General features: G+C 49.2%; 2 protein-coding genes across 7 annotated transcripts in view; one reads left to right on the top strand and one right to left on the bottom strand.

Annotated features, from left to right (window-relative positions):
• The window catches only part of LOC105480834 (pantothenate kinase 3), a 76,096-nt gene that overhangs the window by 19,847 nt on the left and 40,586 nt on the right, over nucleotides 1-15,663 (bottom strand). For 3 of the 6 annotated variants that reach the window (XR_011624477.1, XR_986618.2, XR_986617.3), the window contains exon 8: nucleotides 12,749-12,950. The exons of 1 other annotated variant lie outside the window; for it this stretch is intronic. The gene's annotated coding sequence lies outside the window, so the exon portion shown is untranslated. Of the gene's footprint in view, nucleotides 1-521; nucleotides 635-5,889; nucleotides 11,795-12,748; nucleotides 12,951-15,663 lie in introns of those variants that run through there. 2 more of the 6 variants (XR_011624478.1, XR_011624479.1) reach the window with 2 other exon arrangements.
• Nucleotides 3,310-4,638, top strand: LOC105480836 (fibrillarin like 1). The gene has a single exon (XM_011740015.3). The coding sequence runs from the start codon at nucleotides 3,501-3,503 to the stop codon at nucleotides 4,506-4,508; it is 1,008 nt and encodes a 335-aa protein (XP_011738317.2). The 5' UTR covers nucleotides 3,310-3,500; the 3' UTR covers nucleotides 4,509-4,638.

Here is a 15,663-nt window from a genome sequence, read left to right as displayed (position 1 = left end):
TGGGGCCTGAGTTCTTTAGTGGCTGTGTGGTGCAAACCTCCTATTGACTCTCAGTGGACATAAAACATAAGAAATAAACATAGTTGTATTAATACATTGAGATGTTGGAGTTCTGTGTTACTGCGTCATAGCCCAACTCCTCTTGAGCAAATGTAGCTGCACCTGTCACTGGGGTGGAGATCAGATCCCTAGAGTCTGTCACCTTTGGAAGTGGACCATGGCTTAGAGAAAACAAGTTTCTTCATGCATGGATGCTTAAAGTATAATGAGAATGGGGATGGGGTTATAGAGCATTACCTCTGGTTTCACATCAATCATGGCTAGTTACTCCTTGGGCAGTTTGTTGGAATGGTTGTGTGAGAAAATAAGCAAAATTTCTCATGCATTTTTTAAATCTATGGGAATGATTCATGTACCCCATGTCTACTACTGAGGCCTAGTCACAGATGTAATTATTATCATTACTATGGGGCACATCTTATGGAATAACAAGTCAATTGTAAACAAAAGTATACCTGGTGCCAAGTGTGGTGGCTTGTGCCTAGAATTCCAGCAACTCAGGAGGCTGAGGCAGGAGGATGGCTTGAGGCCAGGAGCTGGAAACTAGCTTGGGCAACATAATGAGGTTGCATCTCTACAAAAAGTAAAAAAAAAATTGTCAGGCACGATGGTTTATACCTATATAGAAAGAAACGTGGCTGGCCACTCTGGCTCACACCTGTAATCCTAGCACTTTAAGAGACTGAAACAGAAGGACTGCTTGAGTCCAGGAGTTTGAGGCAAGCCTGGGCAACATAGTGAGAACCCATTTCTATAAAAAATAAAAAATTTAGCTTGGTGTGGTGGCACACACCTGTAGTCCCAGCTACTCAGGAGGCTGGGGTGGGAGGACTACTTGAGGCTGGGAGCTCAAGGCTGCAGTAGCCATAATTGTGCCACTGCACTCAGCCTGGGTGACAGAGTGAGACCCTGTCTTAGAATAAAAAAAGAAAAATAAAGCCCTTTTCTTTATAAATTACCCAGTCTCAGGTATAGAAACATAAAACAAATTAAGACAGTAGATTAATGCCCCAGCCTCCAACCTGCAGCAGAACAATTCTGAGATGCCTTCCACACAGTTTCTCAGAGAGTACTCAGAGCAGTTGAGCTCCCATTTTCCACTGTGGTCATCTTCTCATTAATGTACCCTCTTTTTTTTTTTTTTGAGACAGGGTCCCGCTCTGTCACCTAAGCTGGAGTGTAGTGGTATGAGGACAGCTCACTGCAGCCTTGATCTCCCAGGCTCAAGCGACCCCTCCAGCTCAGCCTCCTCAGTAGCTGGGACTACAGGTACACACCATGACACCTGGCTAAGTTTCTTTTATTTTTGTAGAAACAGGGTCTTGCTATCTTGCCAGGGCTGGTCTTGAACTCGTGGGCTCAATCAATCCTCCCACCTTGGCCCCCCAAAGTGCTGGGATTACAGGTGTGAAGCACTGTGCCCAGTTCTTTTTTTTTTTTTTTTTGGAGACGGAGTCTCGCTCTGCCGCCCAGGCTGGAGTGCAGTGGCCGGATCTCAGCTCACTGCAAGCTCCGCCTCCCGGGTTTACGCTATTCTCCTGCCTCAGCCTCCCCAGTAGCTGGGACTACAGGCGCCCGCCACCTCGCCCGGCTAGTTTTTTGTATTTTTTAGTAGAGACGGGGTTTCACCATGTTAGCCAGGATGGTCTCGATCTCCTGACCTCGTGATCCGCCCGTCTCGGCCTCCCAAAGTGCTGGGATTACAGGCTTGAGCCACTGCGCCCGGCCCCAGTTCTTTCTTAACCTTTCTATCTTTTCTATCTCGTTTTTGCACCCCCACCCCACATGTGCTTCCTGGGATCAACTCACAAACCACTTGGACTCAAGTCTTTGTCTCAGGATCTCTATTATTCAAGGTTCTCCAAAGACACAGACCTGTAGGATATATATATGTGTGTGTGTATATATATGACATATATTGGTTCATGTGATTATGGAGACGAGCAAGTCCAAAATCTGCAGGGCCAACGTCCTGGTCTAAAGGTTGTCAGGCAGAAAGAGCTGATGTGCCAGTCGAAAGGCCATTGGGCAGGAGAATTCTCTCTTCCTTGGGGAAGGATTTTATTTTATTTCTGCCTTCAACTGATTAGATGAGGCCCACCCACATCCTAAACGGCAATCAGCTTTATTCAATATACCAATTTAAATGTTAATCTCATGTAAAAACACCCTCACAGAAACACTCAGAATACTATTTGACCAAATATCTGGGCACCCCATAGCCCAGTAAAGTTGACAAATAAAATTAACCCTCACAGACACCAAGTGTAGTTCATCATTTTGGAAATATTCGACTTACAGCAAAAGTGGAAACCTCTGAGTAGAGTATCAGGAATCATACATTTCGCTCACTGATTTCTTGTTCACATTCCAGTGTATAAAATTCTGGTCCCCATTAAGGAGACACTCCGGTTCTCAGGGAAAACCAGACTTGGCATTGCCGTCCATGAGTATGAGACAGGAAGAGCTGTGGTCCAGGATGGAACGAAAGTCATACTGCACATACCAGGTGTTCGATACATGCTCAGCAATTCAGGTGCGCGTTCTCTCTCTCTCTGGAGTAGACACTTACTTCAACTAACGGGAGGCTGGCCAGTTGTTTTACCACCTATCCTGCTTTTCCCAGCTCTTGTGTGGGCCCCAAAGCCCCCAGCAGTAGACGGCCCCAACTGCTGTCGCTGTCCCTGGTGCTGACCAAACGCTAACGCTTCTGCGTTGCGGCCTTAGGGCCACTGGTGGTGCCCAGTTATTCTTTTATTTTCCTTTTGTTCTTTTCTTTTCCTCTCTTTGTTGCTGCCCTTATTGCTGCCCAATTATTCTTTTCTATCTCTTTCTCTTTCTTGTCTCTCTCTCTTTCTTTCTTTTCTTTCTTTCTCTCTCTCTTTTTCCTCCAGAAAATGCTGCAGATTGAGTGTGATTTTGAAGCATAGACTAGACTTCGAGGATGAACGTGACATTTTGGCTCTCTGTACATCCCCATTCACACTGAAGAATCAACACTTACTTGCTGATCAATATTCCTAGAACTGGTGGCACAGCCAGGACCTACGCTGATGCTTACCTCCCCCTCTCCTGCTGCAGAGACGCCCCCGTCCCTGTGGCCCAGGGAGGTGCCAAGGGTCCCTGGGGAAGGCGGGAGATGGGGAAGGGGCAGGGTGAGCGAAGAGGAGCAGGCTGCGTCTGCACGCAGGCTGGGAAGCGGGGCTTCCGGGCCGCAGGGTCGCGGGGACGGGTGTGATGCAATCGCGCCACAGCCGCTGCGTCAAGGGGCGGCTCCGGGATGCGGGGACTGCGGTAGAGCCGGTCCCGCCCCCGCCGCCCGCCGCCCGCCTTCGCTAACCCCGCGGACAGCCGCCGGGACGACCACCCAGAGCCACCGGAGCCCCCTGACACCCGCCCCGAGTCACCGGTAACCCGCGGCACCCGCCCCGGGGCGCGCCATGAAGTCGGCGGCGAGCTCGCGCGGGGGCGGTGGGGGCGGCCGCGGGGGCGGCGGCTGGGGCGGCTGGGGCGGGGGCCGAGGCGGCGGCGGCGGCGCGGGCAAGAGCGGCGGGGGCGACGGCGGCGGCCCGGGGGGCAAGGGCGGGTTCGGGGCACGGGCGCGCGGCTTCGGCGGGGGCGGCCGGGGCCGGGGGCGAGGCGGCGGAGACGACAAGGATCGCGGCGGCGGCGGCGGACAGCGGCGGGGCGGGGTGGCCAAGAGCAAGAGCCGTCGCAGGAAGGGCGCCATGGTGGTGTCGGTGGAGCCGCACCGGCACGAAGGCGTCTTCATCTACCGCGGGGCGGAGGACGCGCTGGTCACGCTGAACATGGTGCCGGGCCAGTCGGTGTACGGCGAGAGGCGCGTCACAGTGACCGAGGGCGGCGTGAAGCAGGAGTACCGCACGTGGAACCCATTCCGCTCCAAGCTGGCCGCGGCCATCCTGGGCGGGGTGGACCAGATCCATATCAAGCCCAAGTCCAAGGTGCTGTACCTAGGCGCCGCGTCGGGCACCACTGTCTCCCACGTCTCCGACATCATTGGCCCAGACGGCCTGGTCTACGCCGTCGAGTTCTCCCACCGCGCCGGCCGCGATCTGGTCAACGTGGCCAAGAAGCGCACCAACATCATCCCTGTCCTGGAGGACGCGCGGCACCCGCTCAAGTACCGCATGCTCATCGGGATGGTGGACGTGATCTTCGCCGACGTGGCCCAGCCCGACCAGTCCCGCATCGTGGCCCTGAACGCCCACACCTTCCTGCGCAACGGGGGCCACTTTCTCATCTCCATCAAGGCCAACTGCATCGACTCCACCGCATCTGCCGAGGCTGTGTTTGCTTCTGAGGTGAGGAAGTTGCAGCAGGAGAACTTGAAGCCCCAAGAGCAGCTGACCCTGGAGCCCTATGAGAGGGACCACGCTGTGGTGGTCGGGGTCTACCGGCCTCTTCCAAAGAGCAGCACCAAGTAGCACCCAGCTCAGGCTCGCCTGCCATCTCCCCAAGCCTGTGTTGTGTTTGCTATTATTTTCTATGTGTTTTCTTTGTGCGTGTTTTGTTTTGTTTTGTTTTTTTTCTATTAAACTGCATAAAGAAACGGCACCTATCTGTATGGTGATGCCAGGCTAGGTTTTGCTGCAGTAACAACCCCCAAATCCCAGTGGCCTAAACCAGCTGGTGTAAGGGGCCCATCACGCAGTAGCCTGGGAGCTGTGCTCATTCTAATCACTCCGGTCCCCAACTCCCCAGGGCCCCATTTTCACACATGCTCCCTCCATCCCTAGGGCAAAGGAAAGAGAGCTGGGGAACTGCTAATAAAAGCTTTTAAACTTCCCCTTGGAACTGATGGGGCACTTCTGCTCACATTTGGCCAAGTCACATAACCAAGCCTGACTCCGGGGAAGGACACTGAATATTGATGGACAATAATATAGTCAAACACACCAATCATCTGACTCACAGCCAAAGTCAACCACAATAAGTTTTTATTACTTTACTCTTCAACTAAGCCCTTTTGCATTCACGGTTAAAGTGAATAATAAATAAATGTTAAATTTATTCCTCACACCAGCCCTGAGATGGCTTTGTTAGCACTTGCGTATTACATGTGAAGCAACAGGGCTTCTGAAGGTAAACTAGTTGCTCAAACTTACATAGCCAGTAAGGAGGTAGGACTGAAATGCCAGTCTTCAGGGCTCTAAATCCATTGCTGTTTCCTCAGCACCAGGGGGACCTTGTCTCTGGCCCCCAACCCCTATGGCATGCACACAGGGACACACTTAGAGCAGGGCCCTGTGACCTTATTGTGTTCTTTTGCTCCCCCCTGTCCCCCACTGGGCTAGCCCTTTGGTTTCACAATAGCAAAATAAGGTAGAGGGGCAGGATGTAGGTCTAGCTAGCAGACTGTCTCCACTGCAGGGCATAACATACCCCAAGTGGCATCACCAAGTGTCTGCAGAACAGGCAGAAAAATGACTCCCAGAAAGTATCTGTCTTTGCAAGGCATGTCCTGCAGTTCCCAAGATGCTGGTCTCAGTACCTTGGAGTCTCTCTCCAAAGCACCCCAAAGGGAAGGGAGAGTGGGTAATCCAAGGAGAGCTGAGAATGCCCCCAAGGCCCAGTAAATGCCTCCAAGCCAGACCTTAGGAAGGCCTTTCATTCATTCATGCATGCATACACTCAAAAAAATCCCCACTGCCAAAGTCACCAACATTTAGTCTTTGAATGATTGCGCACTAATGTATCATTTGGAGGGTGGATTTGCCTTTCTAAACATGTGCTTGGGCAGCAATCATGGTTAGTCTGCTTTTTCTGAGAGCATACTTCTTGAACAACAAAGGATAAATCAGACTTTTTATTTTATTTGAGACAGGTCTTGCTCTGTCACCAAGCCTGGAATACAGTGGCACAATCATGGCTCACTGCAGCCTTGAACTCCTGGGCTTAAGTGATCTTCCTGCCTCAGCCTACCACACCTGGCTAATTAAAATAATTTTTTTTTTTTTTTGTAGGAACAGTCTCGCTTTGTTGCCAAGGCTGGTCTTGAACTCCTTGCTTCAAGAAATCCTCCTGCCTCAGACTCCCACAATGGGATTAGAGGTGTGAGCTATGGCGCCTGGTCCAAATCAGATTTTTTAAAAGGCTACCACTCTTTCACCATTCCTCCCATCCTACCCCATCCCAAAATTCAGAAAGGGAATTACAGTTCAGATGTATTAGCAAGACTGACTCAGGAAGAAGAGAGTGAATGAGGTACATGTCTATTTCCATAAACAATGGAAATCTTCATTACAACCCTGCAAAGCCAGGATCACTTTTCCTATCTGGCATATGAGAACACTGCAGTTCAGAGATGACAGTGCCTGGTTTAAGATCCCCCAGAAAGGCTCACAGCCAAAAATCACAGCCTTGTTAATCTGACTCCAAAATCTATGTCGTTTTCACTGAAGTCTATGCTGGTTCTGTTGCCTTGAAAAGCCCTCTCTGCTTCAAATACAAAAAAATTAGCCGGTCGCAGTGGCGGGCGCCTGTAGTCCCAGCTACTTGGGAGGCTGAGGCAAGGGAATGGCGTGAACCCAGGAGGGCAAGCTTTGCAGTGAGCCAAGATTGCGCCGCCGCACTCCAGCCCGGGCGACAGAGCGAGACTCCGTCTAAAAAAAAAAAAAAGAAAGAAAGAAAAGAAAAGAAAGGCCCTCTCTCCAATCCTAGGCTAATTTATTAGTTGCTGGGATGAAGCCCTGAGGCTGAGGTGGACTCCCTGGGAACAGGAACTGTTTGCTCACTAGGGGAAGGAGGGGCTCTGCAGCAGCTGAGGCCCAGGACCCAGCTCCTCCTCAGAGCCAGATGGGCTCCACAAAGGAGCTCTTGATTCCTCCTTAAAGGTTTATCCCCCAAGGATGGGGGATGAAGCAGGGGAAACACGACCTCTTTCCTTGGCATGAGCACTCCCATTCCCTGTCCCTCCTGCCCCAAGTGAAATTTACAGTCATGTCTGAAGCTTCTCAAAGTGGGAATTATTTGTGAGGAAAATGGCAACAAAACAATCTCCTGAAGAATTTCCCTGCATTGCAGATGAATTCCTGAGCCAATGGAATAACATGGTGAGTACCAGGAGAAATACAGGAATACAGCAGGGGAGCTGGAACCTGGTTTTAGAGGATGAAGGCAGGGAAAAGAATGGGACTATAGTCCGGGCACAGTGGCTCATGCCTGTAATCCCAGCACTTTGGGAGGCCAAGGTGCGTGGATCACTTGAGACCTTGACTGGGTACTTGAATCGAGATCAGCCTGGTCAACATACGAAACCCCATCTCTACTAAAAATATGAAAAATAGCTGGGCATGGTGGCAGGCACCTGTAATCCCAGCTTCTCGGGAGGCTGAGGCAGGAGAATCGCTTGAATCTGGGAGGCGGAGGTTCCAGTGAGCCGAGATCACGCCACTGTGAGACTGTCTAAACAACAACAACAAAAAAGAATGGGACTATAACTCCAGTGGGCCCTGGGTCCCAAGAAACCTAGAAGTAGCAGTGACCGTAGGTAACAAACCTGCTCAGAGCCAGGAATGCTTCAGTGACTATCAGCTTGGGTTCCCAGAAGGCTTTACATTTGGGTCTCTAGGTATATTAGTCTTCTCAGGCTGTTGTAACAACATACTACATGTTACGTGGCTTCAACAACAGATACTCATTTTCTCACTATTCTGGAGGGAGGCTAGAAGTCCAGTATCAAGGTGCTGAAGAATTCAGTTTCTGGTGAGGACTCTCTTCCTGGCTTGTAATCGGCCTCCTTCTTGCTGTGTCCTTATGTGGCCTTTCCTCTGTACACACACGGCGAGAAAGAGAGAGCTCTTTTCTTCCCGTTTACAAGGACACCAATCCTATTGGATTAGGGTCCTACTCTCAGGACCTCTTTCAACCTTAATTACCTCCTTAGGGCCCCATCCCAAAATATAGTAACACTGGGGATTCGAGCTTCAATTTGTGAATTTTCTGGGACACAATTCAGTGCATAACCCTAGGGTTGGATGAGAATGTTCAGCTAAAATGCCTGTCTTACTGGATTGTGAGTTTTGGCTGAGGAGACCAATGTTTAATGTGAAAATACCTGCCGACAGCCTGGCACTAAGCGCTCTGCCTGTTTTTTCATTTTTTCTTTTTTTCCCCCTCTTATTGGCAATAGAGAATAATAAGGTAGCTGAGAATTAAGAGTTTAAAATGGGCCCAGCGCAGTGGCTCAGGCTTGTAATCCCAGCACTTAGGGAGGCTGAGGTGGGCTTCAGATGGCTTCAGTTCAGTAGTTCAAGACCAGCCTGGACAACATAGTGAAACCCCGTCTCTACAAAAACAAAAATTAGCTTGGGGTGGTGGCATGCACCTGTAGTCCCAGTTACTTGGGAGGCTAAGGCAGGAGAATCACTTGAACCCAGGAAAGTGGAGGTTGCAGTGAGCTGGGATCACACCACTGTGCTCCAGCCTGGGCAACAGAGTGAGACACTGTCTCAAAAATAAATAAATACATACATAAATACAAGTTTACATAAATGCCAGGGGTTGCCTTGGAGTGGGGGAGCACACTTAGCAAGTCTTCTGAGGGGACTGCCCTGTGCTGGGAGCTGCGGGGAGCTTGCCACTGAGTTTCAGAGTCAGCGGCTCCATCCTGGGCCACAGGAGAGGACTCAACTCAAGCATCAGTGAGTGCCCAGCGGCAGTCACCTCAACAGCAGAGGCAGCAAGGGTGGAGGCTGGTGCTCAAAGGCCAGGCAAGAGGGGCCATGTGCCCACGGCATCGGCGGGAGCCTCAGAGAACAGGCGGAACAGAACTCCCACCCCACCCACCAGCACCATGATGTCTGCCAGCTTCTCCCTCGCTCAGACACCTCCTGAGGTGAAGGGAAGAATGGGGCAGGAGAAGACCTGAGGGAATGAACCTTTATCCAAAAGAGGCAGTTTTAAATGGGAAGAAACCACGTTCCATTAGTTAGCACTTTCCCCTGCCAACGTTGCATTAAGCAAGATGTTCTGGCCCATCTGAGCTATGGTGAGCACTGCATCTGGATACTGCTACTCTAACATGTATCAAGCACTTATGTCCCAGGCAGAAAGCTCAGTATTTCTTTGATCTTTAGAAGTATGACTTTTTTTTTTTTTTTGAGACAGGAGTTTCGCTCTGTCACCCAGGCTGGAGTGCAGTGGCACAATCTCAGTTCACTGCAACCTCCTCCTCCCAGGTTCAAGTGATTCTCCTGCCTCAGCCTCCCGAGTAGCTGGGATTACAGTAAACACCCGCCACCATACCCAACTAATTTTTGTATTTTTTTAGTAAAGACAGGGTTTCACCATGTTGGCCAGGCTGGTCACGAACTGCTGACCTCAAGAGATCCACCCACCTCAGCCTTCGAAACTGCTGGGATTACAGACATGAGCCACGGCGCCCAGCCTCATGATTTTTAAATTAATAACAAAACAAACATTCCTGAAAGTGCCGACACTAACATTCCACTTGATGAACTGCTGCAAAATGAACACCGGTGTCAGAGCTGCACCTAGCATTTGCATGGCGTGGAGCAAGAGCATCCGTAAGGACCCTGGCCCGTGGCTTCCCCTTCCTCTTCCCACTCCTGGTTCCTGGCCCTGGAAGGGCCTCATGTACACTGCTGTAGATACTCAGTCCTACAGTCCAAGATCTGTCCCCAGTCCCTTCAAACAGCCTTCTTGAAACCACTTATTGGAACTAGAGTTGCAAACTGGGAGCAGGGTCTCTCGGGGGACCGGCCTGGGGAGGAGGACTGGAATAGGGCTCGCATTGTTCAGGCAGAGCTCTGAGTGCCTGATGCATAATCCAGAAGGTCGGAGACGTGGCTTCTGGGGGGCATGGCACTTGGTCCCTATGGACTCCTTGCCTCACAGGATAAGGAACAGACAGAGGAAGGCCAGAGTGCAGTCTTTTTTTTTTTTTTTGAGACGGAGTTTCACTCTTGTTGCCCCAGCTGGAGTGCAATGGCATGATCTCGGCTCACCACAACCTCCGCCTCCCATGTTCAAGAGATTCTCCTGCCTCAACCTCCCTAGTTGCTGGGATTACAGGCATGTGCCACCACGCCCGGCTAATTTTGTATTTTTAGCAGAGACGGCGTTTCTCCATGTTGGTCAGGCTGGTCTCGAACTCCCGACCTCAGGTGATCTGCCCGCCTCGGCCTCCCAAAGTGCTGGGATTACAGGCATGAGCCACTGCGCCCGGCCAGAGTGCAGTCTTATAAAGTGCAGGAGGCAGGGCATGGTGGCTCATGCCTGTGTTCCCAGCACTTTGGGAGAGAGAGGCGGGCAGATTGCCTGACCTCAGGAGTTCAAGACCACCCTGGGCAACATGGCAAAACCCCGTCTCTACTAAAATACAAAAAATTAGCTGGGCATGGTGGCATGTGCCTGTAGTCCCAGCTACTCAGGAGGCTGAGGCATGAGAATCGCTTAAGCCTGGGAGGCGGAGGTTGCAGCGAGCCACGATCGCACCACTGCACTCTAGCTTGGGCTACAGAGTGAGACTCTGTCTCAAAAGAAAAAAAGAAAAAAAAAAGTGCAGTTGCCAATGACTAAGAGTGTCCCCTTTGCCTGTCCACCCATCCAATCTCAGCATTCCTCTATGAAGATGCAAAATCTACCACTTCCCAGGAGTCCTTCCAGGCCCGTTGACTCACAGGAAGCTCCTTCTGACATTATAGCTCTTGGTGAGTATTCTGATGAAGACATTGCATGCAGGGTGCTTCCATGCACCTTCTTTCACTGAATCCGCACACACAGCACCCCAGGAGGCACGTGTTATCACCCCGTATCACCGATGAGGAAACTGAGGCTCAGAAAGGTGATGTCAGTCAGTCAAGGTAGTGTAGCTGGAGGGTGAGAGAGCTGAGATTTCTGGAGCAGAATTGCATCTCTGGTCTAAGTCAGCAACATGAAAATCAGATGCTCTAGGGAAAGGCCTGGCATTGGTATTTTTTTTATATAACCATAACCTCCCCACGTGATTCTAAGGTAGGGCCAGGACTGAAGCCCACTATTTAAAATGCTGTATCATTTTTGTCATCGGCTGGGAAAGGCAGATTTAGGATGGTATTTTGAATAACTGAAAGACAACGGCTGAGCAATTCTGCCATGACTGCTGGTACCTGGGGCCTCTTTGACAATAGAGGATGCTCCCTGAGATTCCAACAAGGCGAATGATTGAAGTCAGGGCCTGAAAACAAAGTTCTTGCTACTCCTGCTCTTTGGTCACTGGGCTGCACACCGCATGCTGAGGATGTTTGTGAGGGAGAGAGCTGAGCTGACGGGCGTCGGAGGAGCCAGTAAAGCCAGGAGCTCAAAATGCAAGCGTTAAGTCTGCAGTCACTGTGATAGTACAAGCAAGAGACTGAAATAGAGAAAGCACCGATTGCCCGTTCCATTTCCCCCATGAAACGGCACACCTGGCAAGGGCCAAGTTGATCAGCGCAGTCAGAATTGTCTCTATTGAAGAAGCCCCCAGCAAAAGACTGGCAGTTTCTTGGGCCCAGAGGTGAGGAGGGTGAGGAGGAAGGGGTAGGAGCAGAGAAGTACTGAGTTAGTGGGGAACAGCGTCTTCAGGCTTTTGCCCTCTTGATGGCCTCTGCCCAAGGCCTCAGATAGTGGGACCCAGAAACGAAGACGCAGAACGTGAGCAGGGGAGGGGACTGAGTCCTTGACCGCAACTCCCTGCGGAGACGGCAGTGCACCAGGGTCCTCCTGAGGGCTGCCAGGGAAAACATCACACATAGGTGCTGGTCCAGCCTAAAAACATCACACACAGGTGCTGGTCCAGCCTAAAAACATCACACACAGGTGCTGGCCAGGAGCCGGAGCCCTGAGGGTTTACCTTCTATAGATTGTAAGTACAGGCGCCCAGTACTGAAGTTGGTTTTTTGGTCTCTTGAGCAAAAGCATTTTATGAACTTCTCTCTAAATCTTGCCTTTGCACTTTTCACTTATTTCTCATGTTTGCCTCTTCCATCCCCTGGTGACCACCAAGCCGCCTGTCTACTGCTTGGGACCCACCGTTCATTAGATCCTTCCCATCCCACTGCCTCCAGGCGAGCCTCTGCTCCCTGCCTGGAGAACTCAGGTGCCCCAAACACAATGCAAGAATTCTAGCTGCTTGTAACAGCCAGTGTGTTTGGCAGGGTTTTTTTTGTTTTTGTTTTTTTAAAAATCTGGGCCACACAGGAAGGCTTCCAGAAACATTGGACAAGAACTGAGGAAGAACCCGAAGTAGTTTTGATGGAAAACACTGTCTTTCTTACCTCTTCGTGTGATTTTAATTTTAATCTTCTCCCACCCAAACCTCCTTCCTTCCCACTTATCTTTCCATCTCACTACCTCTACGAACCCCAAATCCAACAGTCACTTAACCCATGAGGACTTCGATCCACCAATCACCATCTTTTCACCGTCTGTTCAATTAATTCGCATTGTCCTCATTTCCCTCCTCGCCTGGCTGAGATTTCATGGTCCATCATTATAATCACTTCCTTACATAACACCTTATCCCTCTCTCCCTTCATTTTTGCTTGCAAACCGGCCATTCCTTTCCTGAACCTACCTCTTTCTTGGAGTAAATCATCAAATGGAAACAAAGCTGCCAATACCAGCTATTAACAATGTTTGCCAGCTTCTCTTAAGGCCACAGATTCATTGGTTCATGACCTACCTTCCAAGGTATCATGGCATCAGGGTCACCTCTTCCTAAACGAACAGCATCCTTCTAGCCTCTGATAACACCTTCTTTGCCACCTGCTGCCAGCCTCTAATCCAATACCACATAGTTTAGGTTTCTGTTCTTCAGTGGCACTCCATCTCTGGTGTATCAGTTGGAAGAGGCCAGGTTATGCTGGGGTAACAAACCCCTAAATCTGTGATGTAAAAAAACAAAGTTTGTTTTCTTCCTTTTACTCCAGACTTTCATTAATGTGGTGAGGGAGTGACAAAAAAGGAGCTTTGCTACTTTTTGTCACTTAGGGATCCAGGCTGACACAGCAGCCACTGTCTCAAATGCTGCTGGCTTCTGTTAGTGGGAAAAGAGGGCTCTGGAGGGTCTCAAAGAGGTGACTAAGTGCTCCAGCCAAAAAGTAGCATGCACCACTTCCAAACACAACTCTCACTCACTAGTTGGCCAGAGCTAATCCTACGAACCCACCCTCTCAACTGCAAGGGAGCCCGCAAGCACAATCCTACCATGTAGCTAAAAAGTGGCTTATTAAAATCCCTGCTGAACATGAATGACCACCATCAGAAGATACTATTATTAGTCTCATTTTGCATGTGGTAAGGCACAGGTTAAGAAATCTGTCTGAGACTTTATGCCTAGTAATTATGTCAGAGTAGGATTTGAACTCATGCTCCAGAATTTTTTTTTTTTTTTGAGACAGGGTCTTGCTCTGTCATCCAGGCTGGAGTGCAGTGGTGTGATCTGGCTCACTGCATCCTCTACCCTGGATCAAGTGATTCTCGTGCCTCAGCCTCCTGAATAGCTGGGATTACAGACATGCACCACCATGCCCAGCTGATTTTTGTATTTTTAGTAGAGATAGGGTTTCGCCATGTTGGCCAGGCTGGTCTCAAACTCCTGACCTCAAGTGATCTGCCTGGCTTGGCCTCCCAAAGTGCTGGGGATTACAGGTGTGAGCCACCGTGCCCAGCCCAGAATATTTGTTTTTAACCACTACTCTCAGCAAATATGTAGACTTAAAATTTATCTGTTATTGTCATGTAACTTGTGATGTACTCAGAGAATGTGGTCTTATTTTCTGAAATGCATGGAGTCTTTATGGCCTGCATGTAATTAATTTTGGTAAATGTTTCGTGTGTGCCTAAGAGGGTATCTTCTAATTGGTGAATGCAGAATTCAATATATGTCCATTAGAGCAGTCTAAACGGGAGTGTTCAAATCTACTTGTTGATTTTTTTTGTTTGCTTGACCTATCAAGAATTGAGAGGTGTTGCAATCTCCCACTGTGGTAGCATTTTCCTGCCACAAAGGTTTTTCCATTTTAGCTTTATTTTCTGATTATCTTATTAACTGCCTATGTATCTTAAAAGTTCTGTCTTCTTGGTTAATTGAACTTTTTGTAATTATATAACGACTCTATTCCTAATGATGGATTTGTCTTCAAGTTTATTTATTTTGAGATAGGGTCTCACGTTGTTACAGGCTGAATGCGGTGACGCAATCATGGCTCACTGCAGCCTCGATCTCCCAGGCTGAAGCCATCCTTCCACCTCAGCCTCCCGAGTAACTGGGACCACAGGCGTGTGCCACCAGTCTCGGCTAATGTTTGTATTTTTTGTAGAGATGGAGTTTCACTGCGCTGCCTAGGCTGGTCTCGAACTCCTGGGCTCAAGTGATCTTCCCATGTTGGCCTCCCAAAGTGTTGGGATTACAGGCGTGAGCCACCACGCCTATTCTTTTTGTCATAATATAGCTACATAAGCTTTCCTTTGGTTAGTGTTTGTCTAATCTTTTTTTTTGAACTCTCTGATTTCAACCTGTTCAGTTAATATTATAAAAAGCATAGATGGTAGTTTTTTTTTTAAGAGATAGGATCTTGCTCTGTCACTCAGGCTAGAGTGCAGTGGCACAATCATACCTCACTGTAACCTTGAACTCCTGGGTTCAAGCGATGTTCCTGCCTCAGCCTCCCCAGTAGCTAGGAATACAGGCATGTGCCACCATACCTAGCTAATTTTTTTTGTGTGGTTTTTTTTTTTTTTTTTTTTTTTTTTTTTGAGACAAGGTATTGCTATGTTGCCTGTGTAGGTCTTGAATTCCTGGCCTGAAGTGACCCTCCTGCTTTGACCTCCCAAAGCACTGGGATTATAGGCATGAACCACTGTGCCTGGCCTAGAAGTTGTTTTCCTTTTAAACTCAAATTTCACATTCTCCTCTAATTGGCAAGTTTGCCCCATTAATATTTTCATCTTTCTGATTTTTTCCACATTTACTTAAATTGTCCTGCTTTTTCTATATTGATTGCTCTTTCTCGTTATAACCAAATTTATTATTATTTCTGAGAGACAGGGTCTCGCTCTGTTGCCCAGGCTTGAGTACAGGGGTGCAATCTGGGCTCACTGCAACATACGCCTCCTGGGTTCAAATGATCCTCAGCCTCAGCCTCCCTAGTAGCTGGGACCTCAGACAGGCATCACCAGCTAATTTTAAAATTTTTTGTAGACAAGTTCTCACTATATTGCCCCGGCTGGTCTTGAAATCCTGGGCTCGAGCAATCCTCCTGCCTTGGTCTCCCCAAAAGCTGGAATTACAGATGTAAGCCTCTGTGCCCAGCTCCAAATTACTTATTTGGATAACATGCTGGTGCCATGTCATTTGTCCAACACAGACAGGGTATTAAAAAAAAGCACTAGGATGGAGGTGAGGACACCTAGGGTTGAGTTTTGGTTCTGTTAATAACTTGCTGTGTGATTTAGGACAATCTAGTTGACTTCTCTGGACCTTTTTTCCTCCCTATAAATAAATCTTGAGTTTGATTCAGTAGTCTGTGAGATTCCTGCTAACTCTTGGATTCTCTGTTCCCATGCCTGGTTGGTCACTGGCTCTTGATATGTGAA

Source organism: Macaca nemestrina, chromosome 6, assembly GCF_043159975.1.
Source record: "Macaca nemestrina isolate mMacNem1 chromosome 6, mMacNem.hap1, whole genome shotgun sequence".
NCBI classification, from domain to species: domain Eukaryota; kingdom Metazoa; phylum Chordata; class Mammalia; order Primates; family Cercopithecidae; genus Macaca; species Macaca nemestrina.
This window is presented reverse-complemented; position numbering and strand designations above follow the sequence as displayed.

What these genes read in the sequence shown, in the direction of transcription:
- LOC105480836 (XM_011740015.3), top strand. Translation starts at nt 3,501, where the DNA reads ATGAAGTCGGCGGCGAGCTCGCGCGGGGGCGGTGGGGGCGGCCGCGGG.